The sequence below is a fragment of the Caenorhabditis remanei genome, chromosome III (assembly GCF_010183535.1).
Source record: "Caenorhabditis remanei strain PX506 chromosome III, whole genome shotgun sequence".
Lineage (NCBI taxonomy): Eukaryota > Metazoa > Nematoda > Chromadorea > Rhabditida > Rhabditidae > Caenorhabditis > Caenorhabditis remanei.
Window position 1 is genome coordinate 1,092,441 of NC_071330.1, and position 19,436 is coordinate 1,111,876.

General features: G+C 39.3%; 5 protein-coding genes across 5 annotated transcripts; 1 reads left to right on the forward strand and 4 right to left on the reverse strand.

Moving 5' to 3' along the window:
• Positions 1 to 295: 295 nt before the first annotated feature.
• GCK72_008355 (uncharacterized protein) lies at positions 296 to 2,130 on the reverse strand (the record flags this gene model as incomplete). The annotated part of the gene is made up of 3 exons (XM_003104861.2): positions 296 to 478; positions 1,061 to 1,149; positions 1,896 to 2,130. The coding sequence occupies 3 exons, from the start codon at positions 2,128 to 2,130 to the stop codon at positions 296 to 298; spliced, it is 507 nt and encodes a 168-aa protein (XP_003104909.1).
• A 1,066-nt stretch (positions 2,131 to 3,196) lies between these two features.
• GCK72_008356 (uncharacterized protein) lies at positions 3,197 to 3,789 on the reverse strand (the record flags this gene model as incomplete). Its single annotated transcript, XM_053726785.1, has 2 exons — positions 3,197 to 3,337; positions 3,706 to 3,789. The coding sequence occupies 2 exons, from the start codon at positions 3,787 to 3,789 to the stop codon at positions 3,197 to 3,199; spliced, it is 225 nt and encodes a 74-aa protein (XP_053586362.1).
• A 716-nt stretch (positions 3,790 to 4,505) lies between these two features.
• GCK72_008357 (uncharacterized protein) lies at positions 4,506 to 11,120 on the forward strand (the record flags this gene model as incomplete). The annotated part of the gene is made up of 13 exons (XM_003104921.2): positions 4,506 to 4,574; positions 4,630 to 4,731; positions 4,784 to 4,864; positions 4,912 to 5,000; positions 5,081 to 5,173; positions 5,297 to 5,381; positions 6,576 to 6,753; positions 7,758 to 7,855; positions 7,916 to 8,031; positions 8,495 to 8,554; positions 9,904 to 10,073; positions 10,128 to 10,234; positions 10,989 to 11,120. The coding sequence occupies 13 exons, from the start codon at positions 4,506 to 4,508 to the stop codon at positions 11,118 to 11,120; spliced, it is 1,380 nt and encodes a 459-aa protein (XP_003104969.2).
• Positions 11,121 to 11,400: 280 nt separating this feature from the next.
• Positions 11,401 to 14,892, reverse strand: GCK72_008358 (uncharacterized protein; the record flags this gene model as incomplete). Its single annotated transcript, XM_053726786.1, has 5 exons — positions 11,401 to 11,619; positions 12,289 to 12,466; positions 13,100 to 13,260; positions 13,504 to 13,598; positions 14,592 to 14,892. The coding sequence occupies 5 exons, from the start codon at positions 14,890 to 14,892 to the stop codon at positions 11,401 to 11,403; spliced, it is 954 nt and encodes a 317-aa protein (XP_053586363.1).
• A 1,281-nt stretch (positions 14,893 to 16,173) lies between these two features.
• Positions 16,174 to 18,323, reverse strand: GCK72_008359 (uncharacterized protein; the record flags this gene model as incomplete). The annotated part of the gene is made up of 3 exons (XM_003104897.2): positions 16,174 to 16,312; positions 17,348 to 17,490; positions 18,270 to 18,323. The coding sequence occupies 3 exons, from the start codon at positions 18,321 to 18,323 to the stop codon at positions 16,174 to 16,176; spliced, it is 336 nt and encodes a 111-aa protein (XP_003104945.2).
• Between the last annotated feature and the right edge of the window lie 1,113 nt (positions 18,324 to 19,436).

Below are 19,436 nucleotides of genomic sequence, written 5' to 3' on the forward strand. Positions count from 1 at the left end.
CGGGTTGTGCACCGAATCGTAACATTCTTGAAAAATTCTTTCTGTATTACTCTTTTTTTCCTATACATTTTCCCATTCTTTTAGTTCAAACTCAAATTCTTCTTTTTCTATACCCATCAGATCTCTCATCTCGTTGCTTTTGCCACTTCATCTCATTTCAATTACCTGTCGATCCGAAGAATTCTTATTACTAACTTTATTACATTATAACAACATATCTGATTATCTCTGATTAGATGAATAAACTATGTATACAATTAACACCTGAATTATAAGGCGGAGGTTTCAAAAGAGCCTATTGCGTTCTGAAAAGATAACAATTGAGTCCGGACTGGGAGTGGAGGCAGTAGCTGGTTGTGGATGTGACGAATGAGAAAGCGCCTTGGGAGCAGACTACGGTGAAGCGACCTCCCAACTCTTGTTCGGCTGCCTCGACAAGAGCGATTTTGACGGCAGAGGACTCACCGGTCGTCATTTCCTGAAAAAATAATAGTAAAAGAAAGTCATCGGGGAAAGTTTTTCAGGTTTTTTTTGCTGATGCTTTTTATGGGATTTCTATTACCCTGTGAGTTTTACTCTGGTAGTTCTCATCGAGATCATTCTCTAGACTTCCATAGATTTTCCAGATGAAAGATGATTTCTCAATATTCAATGTCATGTATTACGGTCCAAGTATTCACTGAGTGTGTATAAGTTACAGTTACATAGAAGTATAACTACGGTGAGATAGTAGGAAAAAGCTATCAACTGAAAAAAAAACTCTAACATTGTTATATATGATTTCCTTTCTCCTTCACCCCGATCATTGAGGCTTTCACTATTCATTATCTCCAATTCTTTTTTTCTTCCTCAAACTATTCCAGTTTCTTCCTCCTTCTTCTTTTCTCGACACAACACCTGTCCATCCCGGCAATATAGTCACCTATGCGCAATACGTTAAATACGCGGAAGAGATATGAAACTGGAAAGGAATGATAATATCTTTTCGGGAAGGCTAATGGTGATGTCACATGCTAATAGGGGAGAAAGAGGGATAAAGAATCGAACTTTGAATTCTTACCTTCTTCATAATAGCCAAAAGTCCGTCGTCATTGCAAGAGACATCTTTGGTGCTAACAGTGGTGTCTTCCTCGACTCCGGTGTCGACTTCTGAAAAAAAAATAGCAATAGAAATTGAATTTACGAAAAAAGGAAAGCTTTTATAGAATACTATAAATCTGCAAAAAATTATCAACGGCGGAAATTATGAATGATTCTTGAAGTTTGATTTTATAGAATAGGTAGATAGGTTGACTACGAGTAACTTCGTTTTTTCAGCTTTCTTCTGCTTATGAAACTCAATTTGAAGCTACGCGCCGGCCGTGTCGGCTCATTTTAGCCAGGTTGACAAGTATTTCGGATATTTTCTTTTGAAAAACGATAAATTCTCTTCAAAATAGTGAGACTGCTAACATTTTTGCCAACATTGATCGACTAAACCCCTCAAATCTGTAGCACAAGTAACTTTAAGAAAATCAGATGTGTTGCTGACTCTAGCAGTTTCGGCTGTTCCCATACTTGTCAACCGGGCCGACACGGGCCGGCTCGTAACTCGCGTCAAAATGAATATTATGAGCTGAAAAATATACCAAAATGTAGATCTCGACGAGTTCTATGCCCGTGGCCGACTACGGACCGGATGGCTATTCGTTAATATGCCGCGGGCAGGGCTAGAATTGCTTTTTTTGGCTATTTTCGCGCTTTTGGCACTTTTTCCCGGCCCGTAGTAGGTCACGGGCATAGAACTCGTCGAGATCTACATTTTGGTATATTTTTCAGCTCATAATATTCATTTTGACGCGAGTTACGGCCCGTTTCGGCCCGGTTGACAAGTATGGCTGTTCCCCTCTACCAACCTCTCTTCTTTCTTCCACACGCACAAGTTGGACAACATGGTTGTGGAAGCTCAATACGTGGCAGAGGGATCACTGGAATTCTAATCGGTGGCAATTGAATCTCAGTGAAACACATTGGAGGTGGTGGTGGCAGACAGATTGGTGGTGGTTGGCATCCACAGCCTCCATTGAAGAAAGTGGAGGTTACTGTGGAGATGAGTACGGTAGCCGAGAGAATCAGGAAGGAGTTTTGCATATTTTGAGATAGACTGAATCCCGACGTCGCCGCCGTCTCTTATATCCACAACTTCAAGTTTCCTCCTTATCTCCGCCTTCTCCTCCCACCTGTACACCGGATAGTTTTCCAATTTTCTTCTTTTGCCGACGTAGATGGATAAAAAAGACAGAACCGCGCAGCAGATTCGGGAAAAATTTCTTGTATTTTTAATGAAACATCAAAAAACGCGCGAGAAAACAATATGTTGGCAAAAGTGTGATGAGGGAGGCTACAATTGGATTTTATTCCTGTTTGAGGAATGGAAAAGTTCGTTCATTAATTAAGAAGATTCTGGAATATATTACAAAAATGAAATTGAAGATTCTGGAGCTGTCAGAGTGTTGGTGGCTTTCGAAGTCGTTGTAGGACCTTTTGCTGAAAAATTCAACTTTGCGGAAACATCCAGACTTTCACCACAAAAACTGTATTTTTGAGCCAAAAATCGCTATGTTCCTGTCAAAAACTCTAAACATTCGCCTATTTTCCTTTTTATCTTCAAAATAAACTCTCAGTGATCAGTCATTCCATTCTGTGATCATTGTATCCATCTACACCGCCCATCTGATTCCATTCAACATCGTCAATTCCTTTTTGAGATTACTGTAGGCCTCGTATCCGACGGAAACGCAGAAAATTGACACGAATCCGCCTTAGAAAGGCCATTTTTATGTTGGAATGACTCTCTTTTGGATACTCTTTCAGTGGAAATCTGGCACTGGAATATCGATTGATTCGAGTTCGTTGAATAGAATCAAGAGGACGACGAGTAGTGGTTCAGACCTTTTACTAGCAGTCTTCATTTCACTGAGAATTATGGGAAGATATAATAGAAATAAGACGTATTGAGAGACAAAACTGAATTTTTGGATTCAAAAATATCAATTCTAGCCAGTTTCAGGCATTTTGTTAGCGTTCGTGACCTGAAAATCGAGAAACTTACTTTTCGTTTTTTCTAATCCAAATTTGACCGGTCCGGCGTCTTCTGAATCTCGCTCCAATATCGCACAAAAGACGTCTTCCCAACCTCCCGCCTTCATCTCACTTGCTACTCGACGCCGACGTCTTCAGAATCCGAATCCTTCGAAAATCTCATTTCTGGATCTTCCGATTCGTGGACATTTAGGTATCCCTGAGAACTGATGTCCTGTGGAACATCTTCTGAAGTCGTTGAGGCATCGGCGGCTGGCTGAAATAAGCATTATTTCTCAAGGAAATAACTGATTTTCTGGTAAACATCCCTTTCAGAACACGGTTTTCAAGTGAAAACAGCTCAAAAGACCCAATTTTCGGTCGAAATCGCTCAAAAATCTCCTCCTCTTTACTCTCATTTTCTTTTTCATAAGTTCTCAGTGATCAGTCATTCCATTCTGTGATCATTGTATCCATCTACACCGCCCATCTGATTCCATTCAACATCGTCAATTCCTTTTTGATATTACTGTAGGCCTCGTATCCGACGGAAACGCAGAAAATTGACACGAATCCGCCTTAGAAAGGCCATTTTTATGTTGGAATGACTCTCTTTTGGATACTCTTTCAGTGGAAATCTGACACTGGAATATCGATTGATTCGAGTTCGTTGAATGGAATCAAGAGGACGACGAGTAGTGGTTCAGACCTTTTACTAGCAGTCTTCATTTCACTGAGAATTATGGGAAGGTATGGAAGAAAAAAGGGAAGATTTTTGAGAGCAAAAATTGAATTTTAAGCTGAAAAACTGCCTTGAAAACTGGTTTTCAGACGTTTTCTATCAATTTTTAATCAAAAAACCTGAAATTTACCTTTTCTCTTCATTCTGATCCCGATTTCACCTATCCGACTCCTTCATCTCATTTCATAACCATCGTTGACGTCTTTAGAATCCGGAATTGTTGATAACCCCGATTCTAAGCCAATAGCGTTTGGATTTTGACGCTGAAAATGGAGAAATGGCTGTTTTTATCATTTTTGAAAGATTTAGCACTGGAAAACGACGAATTAAGAATTTTCCAAGGAAAATAATGAGAGAAATCGATAAAAATGAATAGAAATCAACGAAAAACGAAAAATAACACAAAAAATTGATTTTGAAAATTCCACGTTGCCGCCGCCGGTCCGCAAGCACCATATCTCACGCACAATTGCGGACTGGCTAATTAGTTGTTTGATCGGCGCGTTTTTTGGCCGTTTGGACGGCAATTGATGATTCAAAAATGTTTTTTGAGATTTTCATTGTATTCCTCATATTTTTCTCATCATTTTAAGTCTAAAACCCTCGAAAAATGGCCAGGAATTGAAAAATCTTGAAAAAATTGTTTATTTTTTTCAATTCTCAAAATTTCCAAACAAACAAAAGTCTCAAATTTCAGCGAAAAATGGCGAATCCGGCCAGAGATGGCTATCAAGAATTCGACAACGAGCCTGATTTACCAGGAGAAGTTGAGGTAATTATCGATTTTTTTGTTTTGAAGAAAAATCGAAATTTTTTTTGATTTTCAGACAGAAAACCCGCCAACAATGCCACGTAGAAATACCGCGTCAGAGGATACTTCTCTTTTTCAGGATAGGCTACCCACAGAGAACTCGCTATCGCCGGAGCAGGTGGGTTTTTAGAAAAATTTTGAAAAAAAAATTCTGAAAATTTTTTTTCCAGGCTTTCATCCATATGGTCAAGGCAATGCTCGGAACCGGTCTTCTCTCCCTTCCACTGGCTTTTAAGCACTCTGGACTATTTGTAGGTCAAAAAATCTCAATTTTTTCCCAAAAAACTCAAATTTTCAGCTCGGATTGATCCTGACAGTCATAATTTGCCTCATTTGTCTGTATTGTATGCGACAAGTCGTATTCGCCGCGCATTTTGTGTGTAATAGGTACGGTAGGCACTATATCTGACGACAAATCGCACAAATTTTCGAATTTTTGGCTTAAAAATCGATATTTCCAATTTCAGAAACGGGCGGGATCTCATCGATTACGCGAATATAATGCGAGGAGCTGTGGAAATGGGACCACCCTGGATCAGGCGAAAGGGATACTTTTTCAAGTAAAAATTGTCATTTTAAACGGATTTTTGACAATTTCTGAGCTGAAAAATTGAAAAAATCATGATTTTTCAGTCTGGAAACTCGATTTTTCAGGATTTTCAGCCCTAATTTCCATTTTTCAGACAACTTGTCAACGTGAACATGTTCATCTCACAACTCGGATTCTGTTGTGTCTACTTTGTGTTTATGGCCGATAATTTGGAGGATGTGAGTTTGAAAATTAGAGTTTAAAGAGTTTCCGGATAGAAAATGCTGGAAAAACTGAAAAAATATGGAAAATTCTCGAAAAAAACCGAGTTTTTGACCGAAAAAACTCTTTTTCTCGAAAAAATCTTCATTTTTTTGTAAATTTCACTGTCAAAATGCATATTTTATTGCAATTTTCAGCGAAAAAGGTGATTTTTCATTAAAAAGTTGAAAAAATCTGAAAAAAAAAACAGATGGATTTCGAATTTTCACCAAAAAAACCATTTTTCTGTTACAAATCCTCATTTTCCCATTAAAAATATAGAGTTCTTCAGCAAAAAATGACTGAAATCTGTACTTTCGACCAAAAAGCTGGTTTTCAACTAGTAAATCCGTTATTTTTTCCCGATTTATCTTCTTTAAATGCTATTTTTGAGCAAAAAATCGCATATTTCCACCAAAAAATCCACTAAAAATGTTGACTTCCGTTGAAAAAATCCCTTTTTCTACCTCAAAATCTATATTTTAAGCTGAAAATTGGTCTAAGAACCAGTTTTTCCACTAAAAATCTTCCTAATCTCTTTTATTTTTTCCAAAATTTCGGGTTTTTTGATTAAAAATTGATAGAAAATGTCTGAAAACCAGTTTTCTAGACAGTTTTTTGCCAAAAATTCTCATTTTTCTTCTTAAAATCTTCCTAAATCTCCTAGTTTTCTTCCATATTCTCTAATAATTCTCAGTGAAATGAAGACTGCTAGTAAAAGGTCTGAACCACTACTCGTCGTCCTCTTGATTCCATTCAACGAACTCGAATCAATCGATATTCCAGTGTCAAATGTCCACTGAAATAGTATCCAAAAGAGAGTCATTCCAACATAAAAATGGCCTTTCTAAGGCGGATTCGTGTCAATTTTCTGCGTTTCCGTCGGATACGAGGCCTACAGTAATATCTCAAAAAAGGAATTGACGATGTTGAATGGAATCAGATGGGCGGTGTAGATGGATACAATGATCACAGAATGGAATGACTGATCACTGAGAACTTATGAAAAAGAAAATGAGAGTAAAGACGGGCTTTTTGAGTGGTTTCGGCAGGAAATTCACGATTTTAGATTGAAAATTTGGTGAAAATTCGAGAAAAATGGAAGAAAAATGAGTATTTTCAATTGAAAATCCAATTTTTCCTATAAAATCATCTGAAATTTGTTTTTCCAGTTCTTCAACAACAACACGTCGATCCACCTCTCGAAAGCCGTCTGGATGCTCCTTCTCCTCATTCCAATGCTCTCAATATGCTCAATTCGACGACTTTCGATTCTCGCGCCATTCGCAATGGCTGCCAATGTGGTCTATGTGGTCGCGGTGGCCGTCGTTTTGTTCTTTTTCTTGTCAGGTTTGTTAGGTGGCCTAGGATAGCGAAAATGGGGGAAAACTAGTCCCTAATTTTGGCGGAGGTGGAGAAAATGCGCTCTATCGACCCCTAGTAGAAAAAGTGCGGTGGAGCGCATTTTCTCGTTGAAAATCTCTGTTGGGAGTATTGAAAATGCGCTCTACCGTTTTCAATCGATAATAGTACGGTAGAGCGCTTTTTCCGGTGGTTTCCTGCTGAAATCAGTGGAAATGCGCTTCATTGCACTCAAAACTGAAAAAGTGCCATAGAGCGCATTTTCTCTGCAAAAAAAACCAGCTTTTATTGATGAAAACGTGCTCTATTTCACACTAGATGATCCTAATTTGCATTGAAGCGCATTTCCTTGTTGAACGTTTGGTTAGAAATAGGGTAAATGCGCTCTATTGGACTCTACACCTTCTTTGGTAGGAAAAGTCCAGTGGAGCGCATTTCTTACGCTAAAAACTATCGGGGATGCTGAAAATGCGCTCCATCGTACTCGAAATCTCTCCCAAGTGAAATAAAGCGCACTCCCAGCTGTTCTAGTTGAAAAAAAAGCGGTAGAGCACGTTTACTGACTTTTAAAAATGTTAATGCGCTCCATCGTACTCCAACACTCTCCCAGCCCCTCATAAGTGCCATAGAGCGCATTTCCTCCCTTCCCACTAAATCGGACACTATCACTGTGCCACGTGGAATCCTGTATTTTCCACGTGTCCAGTGATTCGACGTCTCCAAAATCAATCGATAATTGAGAGATAACTGACAGGTGCGAAACGACTTCATTTTACCGTCTTTCGCGTTTACAGTATCTCACAAATCAAAAGAACGGGGGACTAGTTTGGGTTACTAGGCCATCGAATAGTTGGTGGCCTAGAAATCCGAATTCAGAGAAACCTAGTCCCCGGGAATCCCAGGCCATCAGTAACGGCCTAGGATCCCACTGTTAACTCAACAAGACCGGGGGACGAGTTTTGGATTCCTAGGCCACCCATTTTCTCTTCCAGATCTCCGTCCCATCAATTCCCTCCCATGGTTCGGAAAAGCAACCGATCTCCCTCTATTCTTCGGAACCGTCATGTTCGCCTTCGAAGGTGTCGCTGTGGTAGGTTTTGGCGGTGGCCGAGGATTTTCTAGGCCATCAAAACCTCAAAATCTCTTCCAGATAATGCCAATCGAGAATCGAATGCAATCCCCTCATGCGTTCATCTCATGGAACGGTGTACTCAACTCGTCGTGTCTCGTCGTTTTAGCCATTTTTAGTGTCACTGGATTCTATGGGTAAGTGGGGCACGCCCATTAGAAATAGGCTCCTCCCACAAAGGGGCGGGGCTTAGCCAAGAAATTATCGAAATTTCACAAAATTTCGGAGAAAGTGGGCGGAGCCTATTAGGGGTTTTCTTAACCTTTAAGCTCCGCCCAGTCTCATCTTGGACTGTAAAAAAAGCAAATTAGGAATCTAAGCTCCGCCCACTTTTTGGGAAGCCAGTGACTCCGCCCACTTGTAATAAACACGAAAATGGGCGGAGCCTAAGACAATCTTATATTCGAGCTCCAAGCTCCGCCCATATTTTAAAAACTTCAAAACATGGGCGGAGCCTAGATCTCTCTTAAATTCTAGCGCCAAGCTCCGCTCATTTTTAGGAACAGAAAAGTTGGCGGAGTCTGATTGCCTCTTTTTCAAACTCCAAGCCCCGCCCACTTTACTGCAAAGTGGGCGGAGCCTAATCTTTTTTTTTTCCAGATACTTATCACTTGGAAACGATGTGAAAGATACGGCGACACTCAACTTGCCGATGACACCGTAAGTTTCGAAAATGAAATTAAAGAGTGAGAGAGTGCAGAGAAGCAGAGAGTGCAGAGAGTGGTGGTTGTTTGGACTATGAACAGTTGGGAAGAAGTGGAGAGGAGGAGACGGAGGCAAATGATATAAACTGAAAGGGAATAACAAATTGATGATGATTGAAAAGAGGGAAGAAAGTATAATAAATGGAGAAAATTTAGGGAGTGAGGGGTTGAAAATTTCATGGATACAGGACATCCGGATGAACAGACAGACATATAGATTGATAGAGTTGATTTTGGATAGTGGAGATGCGCTCTATCGGACTGAACGCGTTTTACAATCGTTGAAAACGCGCTCTACCGAACCTGAGCTTAAAAGATTGCGATAGAGCGCGTTTGCTAGTTGGAAGAATTGGATAAGAAGTGCTATAGAGCGCAGTTTCTAACTAAACTCGCTAAAAGGCAAGCACGCTCTATGATAGAGAGCGACTTTATCACAACGATTTTACAGAAAAATAAATCGGCAATAGAGCGCATTTTAAAAGTTTTGAATGTGCGCTCCATCGGACTGTAGAATTTTATGATTGAAAAGTTGCTGAAAATGCGCTCCGCTGCATTTTTTTTTGTTTTAAACTTAAAAATAGGTGAAGTGCAATAGGGCGCATTCGCAGTATCGGAAATTTATAAGCGAAATTCGACAAAAAAAAATGAGCATAAAATGAGGAAATGCGCTCCATCGGTCTCTAGACAGCACGTTTACTGATTTGAAAAAATGTAAATGCGCTCTATCGCACTCTAAATCGTTACTAGCCAAAAATAGTGCGATTGGGCGCAATTCTCGCTGAAAGTACTGAAAATGCGCTCCATCGCACTCCTAATCCTTTCCCAGCCCCAGAAAAGTGCCATAGAGCGGACTTCCTCCCTCTCCCACTAAATCGGACATTATTATTGTGCCACGTGGAATCCTCTATTTTCCACGTGTCCAGTGATTCGACGTCTCCAAAATCAATCGATAATTGAGAGATAACTGACAGGTGCGAAACGACTTCATTTTACCGTCTTTCGCGTTTACAGTATCCCACATATCAAGAAATGGCCGGATTTGGGTTCCTAGGCCATCGGTGGCCTAGGAATCCGGATTTTGAGGAAACTATATCGGAATAGACCGGGGACTAGTTTCCCGAAATTTGGATTCCTAGGCCACGTATGTCCTCTTCCGAATCTTGAGTTCCTCTACCATCAATGGCGGCCTAGGAACTCAAATTTTGGGAAAACTAGTCCCTCTCTTTCCCTCCACACTCCTGCGGACTAGTTTTGCCTAGATTAGAATTTCTAGGCCACCAACAATTATTTCTCTTCTATGCACAGATTCTACCAAACAATCAAATTGATGTTCGTCGCGTGTATCATGATCTCGTACCCCCTTCAATTCTACGTCCCAATGGAGAGAATCGAGAAATGGATCACACGGAAAATTCCAGTTGATAAGCAGACATTCTACATCTATTTCGCCCGATATACAGGCGTCTTTTTGACTTGTGAGTCGAGCGGGAAATTTGAATTTTTTGGAAAAAAAAATTGAAATTTTCCAGGTGCAATCGCCGAGCTGATTCCCCACTTGGCTCTATTCATATCGCTGATTGGCGCGTTCTCCGGAGCGTCGATGGCTCTTTTATTCCCGCCGTGTATTGAGCTATTGGTAAGAATTGAGGAGAAAGTGCGCTCTATTGCACTTTTCCGAAAGTTCGATAGAGCGCATTTTCAATGTTCTATAGTTTTTAATTCATTTTTGAGTCAGAAATCGCGCTCTATCGCATTTTTCAGTTATAAAAGAAAATAGAGTGCGGTAGAGCGCGTTTTCCTCAGTTTTGCGCCCCATAAAATTGGAATTTTTAGGCTCCGCCCACTTTTCTATATCTTTTTCTTAAATTTTCATTATTTTCTTCGATTTTAACAATTTCTCGCTGAAAAATCTGAAATTTAAGCTCCGCCCACTTTTCTGAAATTTTATTTTTATCGAACATTTTCTAGTTTTTTTTGTGAATTTTCACGAAAAATGGGAAAAGGGGCGGAGCCTGGCAATCTATTACAGCTTTTTTTCATAGCGAATTATGGAAAATTAAGCTCCGCCCACTTTTCTGAAAAACCGATTTTTTTCACCAAAAGATTTAGTTTTTGCCAAAAAAAATCATGGGCGTGGCCTGAATGTGGGCGGAGCTCTTTTTTTTTTAATAAAAATCTGAAATCACTCGAATTTTGACTCGATTTTTGCCCTTTTTTCGCGAAAAATCGCCTCAATGGGCGTGGCTTCAATCTGGGCGGAGCCTATCACTCTCTTGTGGAAATTCCACATTTTCCTAATCAAAACACAAAATTTTTTCGAAAATTCGTTATTTTTAGTCGCATTTTCCTGAATTTTCATTTTTTCCCCCCCAAAAACCAGATTATTCCAGACATCCTACGCGAAAAACGAGTTGTCCCGTGGTCTATGGATAAAAAATATCATTTTGTTGAGTTTCGCCGTCATCGGATTCACCACTGGAACCTACAGTGCTCTCGTGGAAATCGCCAAGACTTTCTCCTAATTTATTGATTTTTCCCCTTTTTTTCAAGAATTTTCAGTGTTTTAACTGGAAATTCCCCGTATTTTTATATGATTTTTGCCTCCAAAACTTGTGATTTTTGTATATTCGCATGCTTTCTTTCCTCCCCTAGTCGTTTCGTTTTCTTGTGATAATTTGATGATACGTGGCATTTTTTCTGCGATTCCCCACCGAAATTCATGTAATTTGAGAGCTTTCACTATGATAATTTTAATAATTTTAACAGAAACAGTCTTCAAAATTTTCAACGAAAAATCCCCTCCTAAAACTCGTCCAAAACCACCAAATAATCATTAAAAGTACAGAAAAGGACGGAATTATCGGTCATTCGCGTGGCGCCGTACAGAAGATTCGTGCCGACGTCGCGATTCTGATGGACGACGTCGAGGGATTCTGAATTCAGAATTGTGTAGCCACCGTACATGCAAGAGACGCAGTAGGTTGATGCGTTTTGTTCGATATTCCACACACCGCCGGAGAGCTGAAAAATTGGGGGACTAGTTTTGGATTTCTAGGCCACCGTTGATGGCCTAGGATTCCAAAAGAAAGAGGGACTAGTTTTGGGTTTCTAGGTCGTGGCCTAGAATTTCCTAAATTTGGGTTTCTAGGCCACCAACTGTTCGATGGCCTAGAAATCCAAATTTCAGTTTTAGTGGCCAACGAAAACGCGCTCTATGGGACTTTTTCGGTACCTGAGTGCGATGAAGCGCATTTTCAGCATTTCCAACTGACTTTTTATCGTCGGATTGTTCAAAGTGCGGTAGAGCGCGTTTGCAAAATTTGGAGCAATATTTTGAACAATGTCAGAAATTGCGCTCCAGTGCACTTTCTTCTCACCAACAGTAGATCCTTCGTTCGGGAGAGTACAATGGAGCGCATTTTCATCAATTTTAAAATTCCTGAGTCTGAAAACGCGCTCCTGTGCACTGTTTTGAACAGAAGAAGCCTGAAGTTCAGTAGAGCGCATTTTCACTATTCCCAGCTAGTTTTACAGTGGACAAAACGCGCTCCACCGCACTTTTTCCCAACTTCGATAGTCTAAAGTGCGGTAGAGCGCATTTTCACTACTATTGGTTTTCTTTTCGGTTAGAAAATGCGCTCCACTGCACATTAATTCCAGCGAAACTAAAGTCCAACAGAGCGCACTTGCCTTCTTCTCTTTCAACACATTTTTCAAATTTCTCCGATCGAATACTCGAATATTCTCATCATAACTTCCCGTCAGAATCTGCTGCTCATCTGAATTCGTGGGAAAATCCACAAAAACGACACCGGCACCGAATACTTTCGACTGGGCGATTTGGGTACGGCTACGGGCATCCCACAGTCTGAAAAGTGGGCGTGGCTTATAGAGAAGTGGGCGGAGTCTATGTGAAATAGGCCACGCCCCTATTTCAGTAACTTTTTGTGGTAGGTGCTGGCATCCGGACATTCGGACACACAGACAGACAAGAGAATAAAAGTGGGCGGAGCTTAGTTTTGGGTTATTTTCCGAAAAAATGGACGTGGCCTAATTTAAGCTCCGCCCATTTTTTTGTCTGTCTGTGCGTCTAGTTTTCCGGATGTTCAGAATGCAGTTTTTCTCAAAATTTTCCGATTTTTTCTCAATTTTCAAAGTTTTTTTTCGAAAAAGGGGCGTGGCCTGTTTCTAAGCTCCGCCCACTTCTTTGTCTGTCTGTGTGTCAAGATTTCCGGATGTCCAGAAATTAGTTTTACTCAAAAATTTCTCATTTTTGCTCAATTTTCGAAGCTTTTCAGAAAGTTTTTCGAAAAAGGGGCGTGGCCTAATTTAAGCTCCGCCCATTTTTTGGTCTGTCCGTGCGTCTAGTTGTCCTAACGTCCATGAACCCGTTTTTGTTGGAAAAACTCATTTTTTGCTCGAATTTCAACGTGTTTTACAGATTTTTTTTGCAAAAATTTCAAAAAAGAGATTTGTGGGCGTGGCCTAACTGGAAACCAACTTCATGGAGCCATCTTCTCCGCCGGTGACGGCCGTCTGGGCGTCTTTTGTCACTGCACACGACCATACTTCACATCCCTCTCCGGGGACATACGGTAGTGAGTGGGCGAGCCAAGAGGACACGATAAGGGACGTATTCAGGTCGACTAGGTAGGCGTGGCCCTGGAAAATCGATAAGTATGACAAAAAAAATTTAATTTTCCAAAAAAAAAAATTCAAAAAAATTTTGAATTTCGAAATTTTGTAAGTGCGCTCTGACGCACATTTTGTTTTTCGCGCCAATTTGAAATTTCGTCAAAACTCTAAAAATATTTTGTTGAAATCGCGCCCCACCGCACACTTTCCCACTCAAAATTTCAAATTTCGCGCCAAACCAGCCAGTTCAGTCCAGTAGAGCGCACTTACCTTATTATCCGTTGTGATGAGAATCGATGAGTCGGATAGACTCAAATCGAGAAGCATATCCGATGAGACGGGTGTCGTTTCGGACGATATTGGGTCTGGAAAATTTTGAGGTGGCCGAACTTTTTCATTTTTTGGGTTTCTAGGCCACCATTGGCAGTGGAATGGGGTTTCTAGGCCATCACGGGTGACTCCATGATGGTGGCCTAACTTTCTCAGTTTCTGGTTTTCTAGGCCACCAAATTTCACAAGAATTGGTGGCCGAGAAATTCCCTGTTTTTGGGAAACTAGGCCACCTTTTATATGGTGGCCTAACTTTCAGAGTTTTCTAGGCCACCAATTATAGGAGAAAATGGTGATTTGGGTAATTCGGCCACCAGCCGAGTTTTTTCAGTTTATGGTTTTCTAGGCCACCAAATTTCACAAGAATAGCATGGCCTAGAAAACAATGAAATTCGGTGGCCTAACTTTCCAACTTTTGGATTTCTAGGCCATCAAGTTAACCTCAGGATGATGGCCTAGAAAACATTGAGATTCGCCCACCGGAACCAAATTTTGAATTGGTGGCCTAACTTTCTCAGTTTCTGGTTTTCTAGGCCACAGGAAAGTATCGGCTATTTGGTGGCCGAGAAACCACTTTTTGGGAAACTAGGCCACCAGAAGTCAAAATTTGAATGATGGCCGAGTTTTCGCAGATTGCGGTTTTCTAGGCCACCAATTATAGGAGAAAACGGTGGCCTAGAAAACCAAATACCTGGTGAACTAGTCCACCGAGATCTTTTCGAATTGGTGGCCTAACTTCCCAATTTTCGGGTTTCTAGGCCGCCAAATTTCATAGGAATAAATGGCCGAGAAATCGTTTGATTTCTAGGCCATCAATTACTGGCTGAATTCGCGGCCTAGAAAATGCCTTTTTTGAAAAACTAGGCCACGAGAAATCTACTTCTATTTGGTGGCCTAACTTCCCATATTTGAGTTTTCTAGGCCATCTTATCATGGCCTAAAAACCATCGAAATTCGGGCACCGGAAGTCGATTTTGAATTTATGGCCTAACTTTCCAATTTTTGGTTTTCTAGTCCCCCTATATTACCCAAAATCTGTTGCACAACGAGCGATCCGTCAGTCAACGCGGCGACGACAGTCGACGGATTCTGAAAATCGAATCGAAAAACGCCGGCGGACGTGCTGATTTCATTTTCCACGTGGAGTCCACCCGATTCTTGAGAATATTCGAGAATACAGAGAGATCCGGAACGAGTGTCCGAAGAGGGATCCAGAAGATATGTGGAGACGCAGGCACGTTGGGATTCAGAAGATGGGGATTCAGAAGACGTCGGAATGTGACGAGCGAACGCGGGACGGGAGGAGAGTTTCACGGATTTTGATGGCATTTTGGAAGGAGGGATTCTGGAGAACACGTTTTTGGGAAAAAAATCGGAAAAATGAGGAGAAAAATCGTTTCGAAAATCGAAAATTTTTTAGAGCGGAAAATACAGATTTTGAGTGGAAAACTCGAGTTTTTTGGATAGTTTGGAAAGAAAAAAGGAATAAATTTTAGTTAAAAATGAAGGAAATGGGGGAGAAAATGCGCTCTATTGAGAAAAATTTGGGCGCTATACTAGTTGGAAGGGGTCACTTTTTTTCGCGGTTTTTTCACTTTTTTCGACAAAAAAATGATAGCTGATTATTTCTATGATGTTTTTAAGTTGTTAGGACACAAAAAATTTTCCATCAAAAAAAAATTTTCCCGAAAAATAGTTCTCAAAATATAATTCTCGGATTTTTTGAACCATTTTTAGTATTAATATTTTTTTGATTTTCCGAATCAGTGTGCTGAAGGAGGGACAAAGCTTACACAATGAGTGTGATTCTTGTGAGGGACCACTTTCCACTATTCTCTTAGGCTTAGGTTTCTTGGAAATTCGGAAAAAAATTGACAAATTAATCGTATTTGTCAAATTTTTTCCCGAATTTCTAAGAAACCTAAGCCTAAGAAAAAGGTTAAGTAACAAAAAAGAGTTTCTTACACGTCTTCAGCCTCACACCTTCAGCCAAAAATCTGCCTAAAAATTCGAAAATTTGAGTGACCCCTTCCAACTAGTATAGCGCCAAAATTTGAATTTTTCGGTGAAAATTAATAGAAAATTCGGAAAACTGGCGATTTACCGTGGGAAAAAGCTGAGAAAACTCATTTTTATGTGGGAAAATAGTCAAAATTGCAATTTTCTGGTCAGAAATTTCGAAAAATCGGTGAAAATCCGAAATTTTTCCATTTTACAAAAGAAAAATTGGAAAAAACTCGATTTTTCGCGAAAACAACAGTCAAAACAACCAACAATTCAAAAATTCGCAGTTTTCAAGTCAGAAATTTCGAAAAATCGGTGAAAATCGGAAAATTCTGGGAAAAATTGATAATTTTCTCGATTTTTTTGTGAAAAAATAGTCAAAATCACCGAAAATCTCAAAAAACTCCGATTTTTCGCGAAAAAAAATTAAAAAATCCGCCATTTTTCAGGCATTCTCATTAGAGCGCACTTGCACTTTCAGTGCTCGAAAATACACGAATTTCAGTGAAAAAAAGACAGAGAACGATCAAAAATAAGAAGAATTATGTTACAGGAAAAGAATTTCGAGAATAAATGAGAATAAAATCTGAAATTTATGAGAAAAAATCAATTTTTTGGCGTCTCCTCGGCACCGTCCGTCGACTTGGCGGCTTCTGATTTGGCGGCGGCGGCGGCCTGAATCCGTTGCGCTTCGATCGCAATGTCGGCCTTCTTTTTGTCGTTTTCGGCTTCTTGTTGGCACGCTCTGCAAGGAAAAAGGGGAATCGATGAGGGGATAATGGTCAAATATTTGTTTTGACACCCGTTTCGAGTGGTTTTTATCAAATTTTCCGCGATTTTTTTTCGATTTTTGAAGTCTTTTCAGTGGGAAATTGGAAAAAATTGCGTCTTTTGAAGCGAGCGATTACAACTTAATCCTGTTTGCTTTTACTTTGAAATGGGGGCGGAGCTTATTTTGGGAAGAATGGTTTTCGGGTGGTTTTTGATGGGAAAAATAGGAAAAAAATGGAAAATTTGGATGATTTTGGATTAAGAATTATGATTTTCAAGGTTTTTCCGGCTGAAAATGCCAAAAACTGGTTCAAAAATTGGATTTTGACCGATTTTAACTGGAAATCGGATTTTGAATTACTTGTGACTAAAAAGTGAGAAAATTGTCTTTTTCTGCACTAAAATCGCTCTGAATTCACTAAAAACTGATTTATGGGCGGTTTAACATGAAAAAAAAGAGAAAAATGTCAATTTTTACTAGAAAATCACGATTTTCAGGTTTCAAAGAAGAAGAAAACGGTGAAAATTGACGAATTTTTCGCTGTAACTGGAAACTGGAAGGTTTTGTTAGAAAACATGGTCGAGAAGTGATTTTTCACTGAGAACTCGCGTTTTTTTGTTCAAAAAGCATGAAAAAAGTATTTTGGAACCGGAAAAAGTAAAAATTCAGTGAGAAATTGAGTTTTGCACGATTTTCATAAAGAAAATAGACTGAAATCGGATTTTTCACCTAAAAATCTATAAACCCAACAGAAACATCAACATTTTCTCGTTCCACGACCCGAAAATCGCTCTTATAAGCGTTTTTTCAGTCGAAAAAGTGTGAAATTTTGAGAAAAATTATGAGATTTTCGCTAAAAAGAGGAATAAAATGTTCCGTGCACGTTCCTTGATGAAAAAAGCTCGAATATTTCGATTAAAGTATCGCAAACATCACTTTCTGAGCATTTTTACAGGGTTGCAATCGATTTTTTCAATATTTCCACCCCAATCTCTTCATATTACACACTTGATGAGAACTTTTGCACACTGGATGTGTCTCTTCAACTTCTCGCACGTCATCTTATTGAACGTGTACGTCGGTCGGATATCTTTTCCGATTTCTTCGATCATTTTCAGCAATACTTCGTAGTATGGAGTTCCTTCTTGCAACTGGAATGAAAATTTAAGATTTTATAAGAAAAACATATGGAAAATGAGGGAAATTGACAAGAAATCAATGTTTTTCAGCAATTTTTCAACGAAAATCGGCCTAAAACTTGAAATAAATGACGGAAATGACAGAAATATGGTCATTCGATGTTGAAAATTTAAGAATTTATAGGGAAAATTGTTGATTTTCAGCAATTTTTCCACAAAATCGGCCTAAAACTTGAAATTAATATAAAAATCAATTCGATTTTCTGGAAAAATAAGATTTTCGGCACATCTGACTCGAAAAATCGCATTTTGTATGCTTTTTCGAGCCAAAAATGAAAAAATTCATCGGCTTTTGTTCGCTTTTTCCAACAAAAAAAATTATCGCTGAAAAATGAAAATTTCGCTATTTCTGGACATGAAAATGAAAACTCTGTCAAATTTTGGGCCTGAAATTCGAGATTTTCATCATTTTTGGGACCAAAATAAGTCGATTTTTCTCAAGGTTTTTTGTGAAAATCGATGTTTTGACTCATTTTGAGCCAGAAAACAAGCTTTTCGTCAATTCTAGGTTGAAAATCTGCATTTTCCGTAACTTTTTAGACCTGAAATCAATAAAATCGACCGATTTCCACCATTTTTTCACTCTGAAAAAAAAATTGCGGAAAATTGAAATTTCCCTTAGAATTTATCGATTTTTTGTATTTCTTAGCTTTATTTTACAATTTTATTTATATTTCATCCGATTTTCCACAATTTCCGGTCCGATTTCTATTCATTTTCACTATCTTTACCTGAAGATTCGGCACGATCGACATAAGACTCTGAAGATCCTCTTGAGTCGTCATTTTTATGGCTGAAAATTGAATATATCAATTGAAAACTTTGATTTTTTGAGTTTTTGACGAGAAAAAACGAGAAAAATCGATGGAAAATCGATGGAAAATGAGTGAGAAATGGCTATAAATCGACGGCGTTCAAACAGTGAGCTGTCTGCGTCTCTCATCTCTAACACGTGCAAATGGAGCGCGTTTGGTGGGGAGTAAAAGCGCGGGAGTTTGAATTTGAGTTTTCTGTTAGAAAGGCGAAAAATATAGAAAAACACATGGAATTTGTGAAATTTTTTGAAGATAAAATTTAATAATTGTGTATAATTAAATGATAACAAAAAATCTTTATAAAAACCTTTAAAACTACGAAAATGCGAATTTTTCCTCGAAACATGGTGCATCGCCCCAAAAAATTGGTGCATTTGACCCCAAATGTTTATTTTCTCAAAATTTTAACTAGTTTTCGCTAAAAATCATAAATTCCCCTCAGTTTCAAGCAATTTTCCATTGAAATATTACGTATTCCTCAAATTGTGCAAACATTCTTCTCAGTAAGGCAGGTCGGTGGGGTCGCGAGGAGGAATATGTCATTTTTGACAGCTCAAAGAGCCCGAGCTCATCGGTATCACTCGCAAAAGTGCTCGAATCGTTCTCTTTTTCAATTTTTTTTTCAGAAATTTTTCGAATTGAAATTTTCACTTTTTCAAGCCCAAAACGCGCCCGAGGCACCCCAGCGTCTTAGCACTCTAATCTGTTTATCCCGACGACCTAATTGAACTTTTAACCAAAGTGTTTACATAGGAGCCTTCAATTCCGACTGCGTACCTAAATTCTAAAATCTCCCTCCTATTTCATCAATTTCGTGAACACAGATGAGTCGCCGTCTGGAGTTCCCTGGGGACCATCAGAGTCCCCCTTTTTGAGATGATGATGACCACTTCACTTTGTACCGTCCGTATGTTCGCGCGTCCTTTAGAAAATGGATGGAGAGGGGAACACTAATTGCCTAATATACTCTCTTTGTGTTCCGAGACCGCCCGTTTTCTCGTTCAACCCCATTTGCTCGTTTTCTGCACGTCTTGGCTTTAGCACAAAATTTTACAAAAAAAAAATTTCAAAAAAAAATTTTTC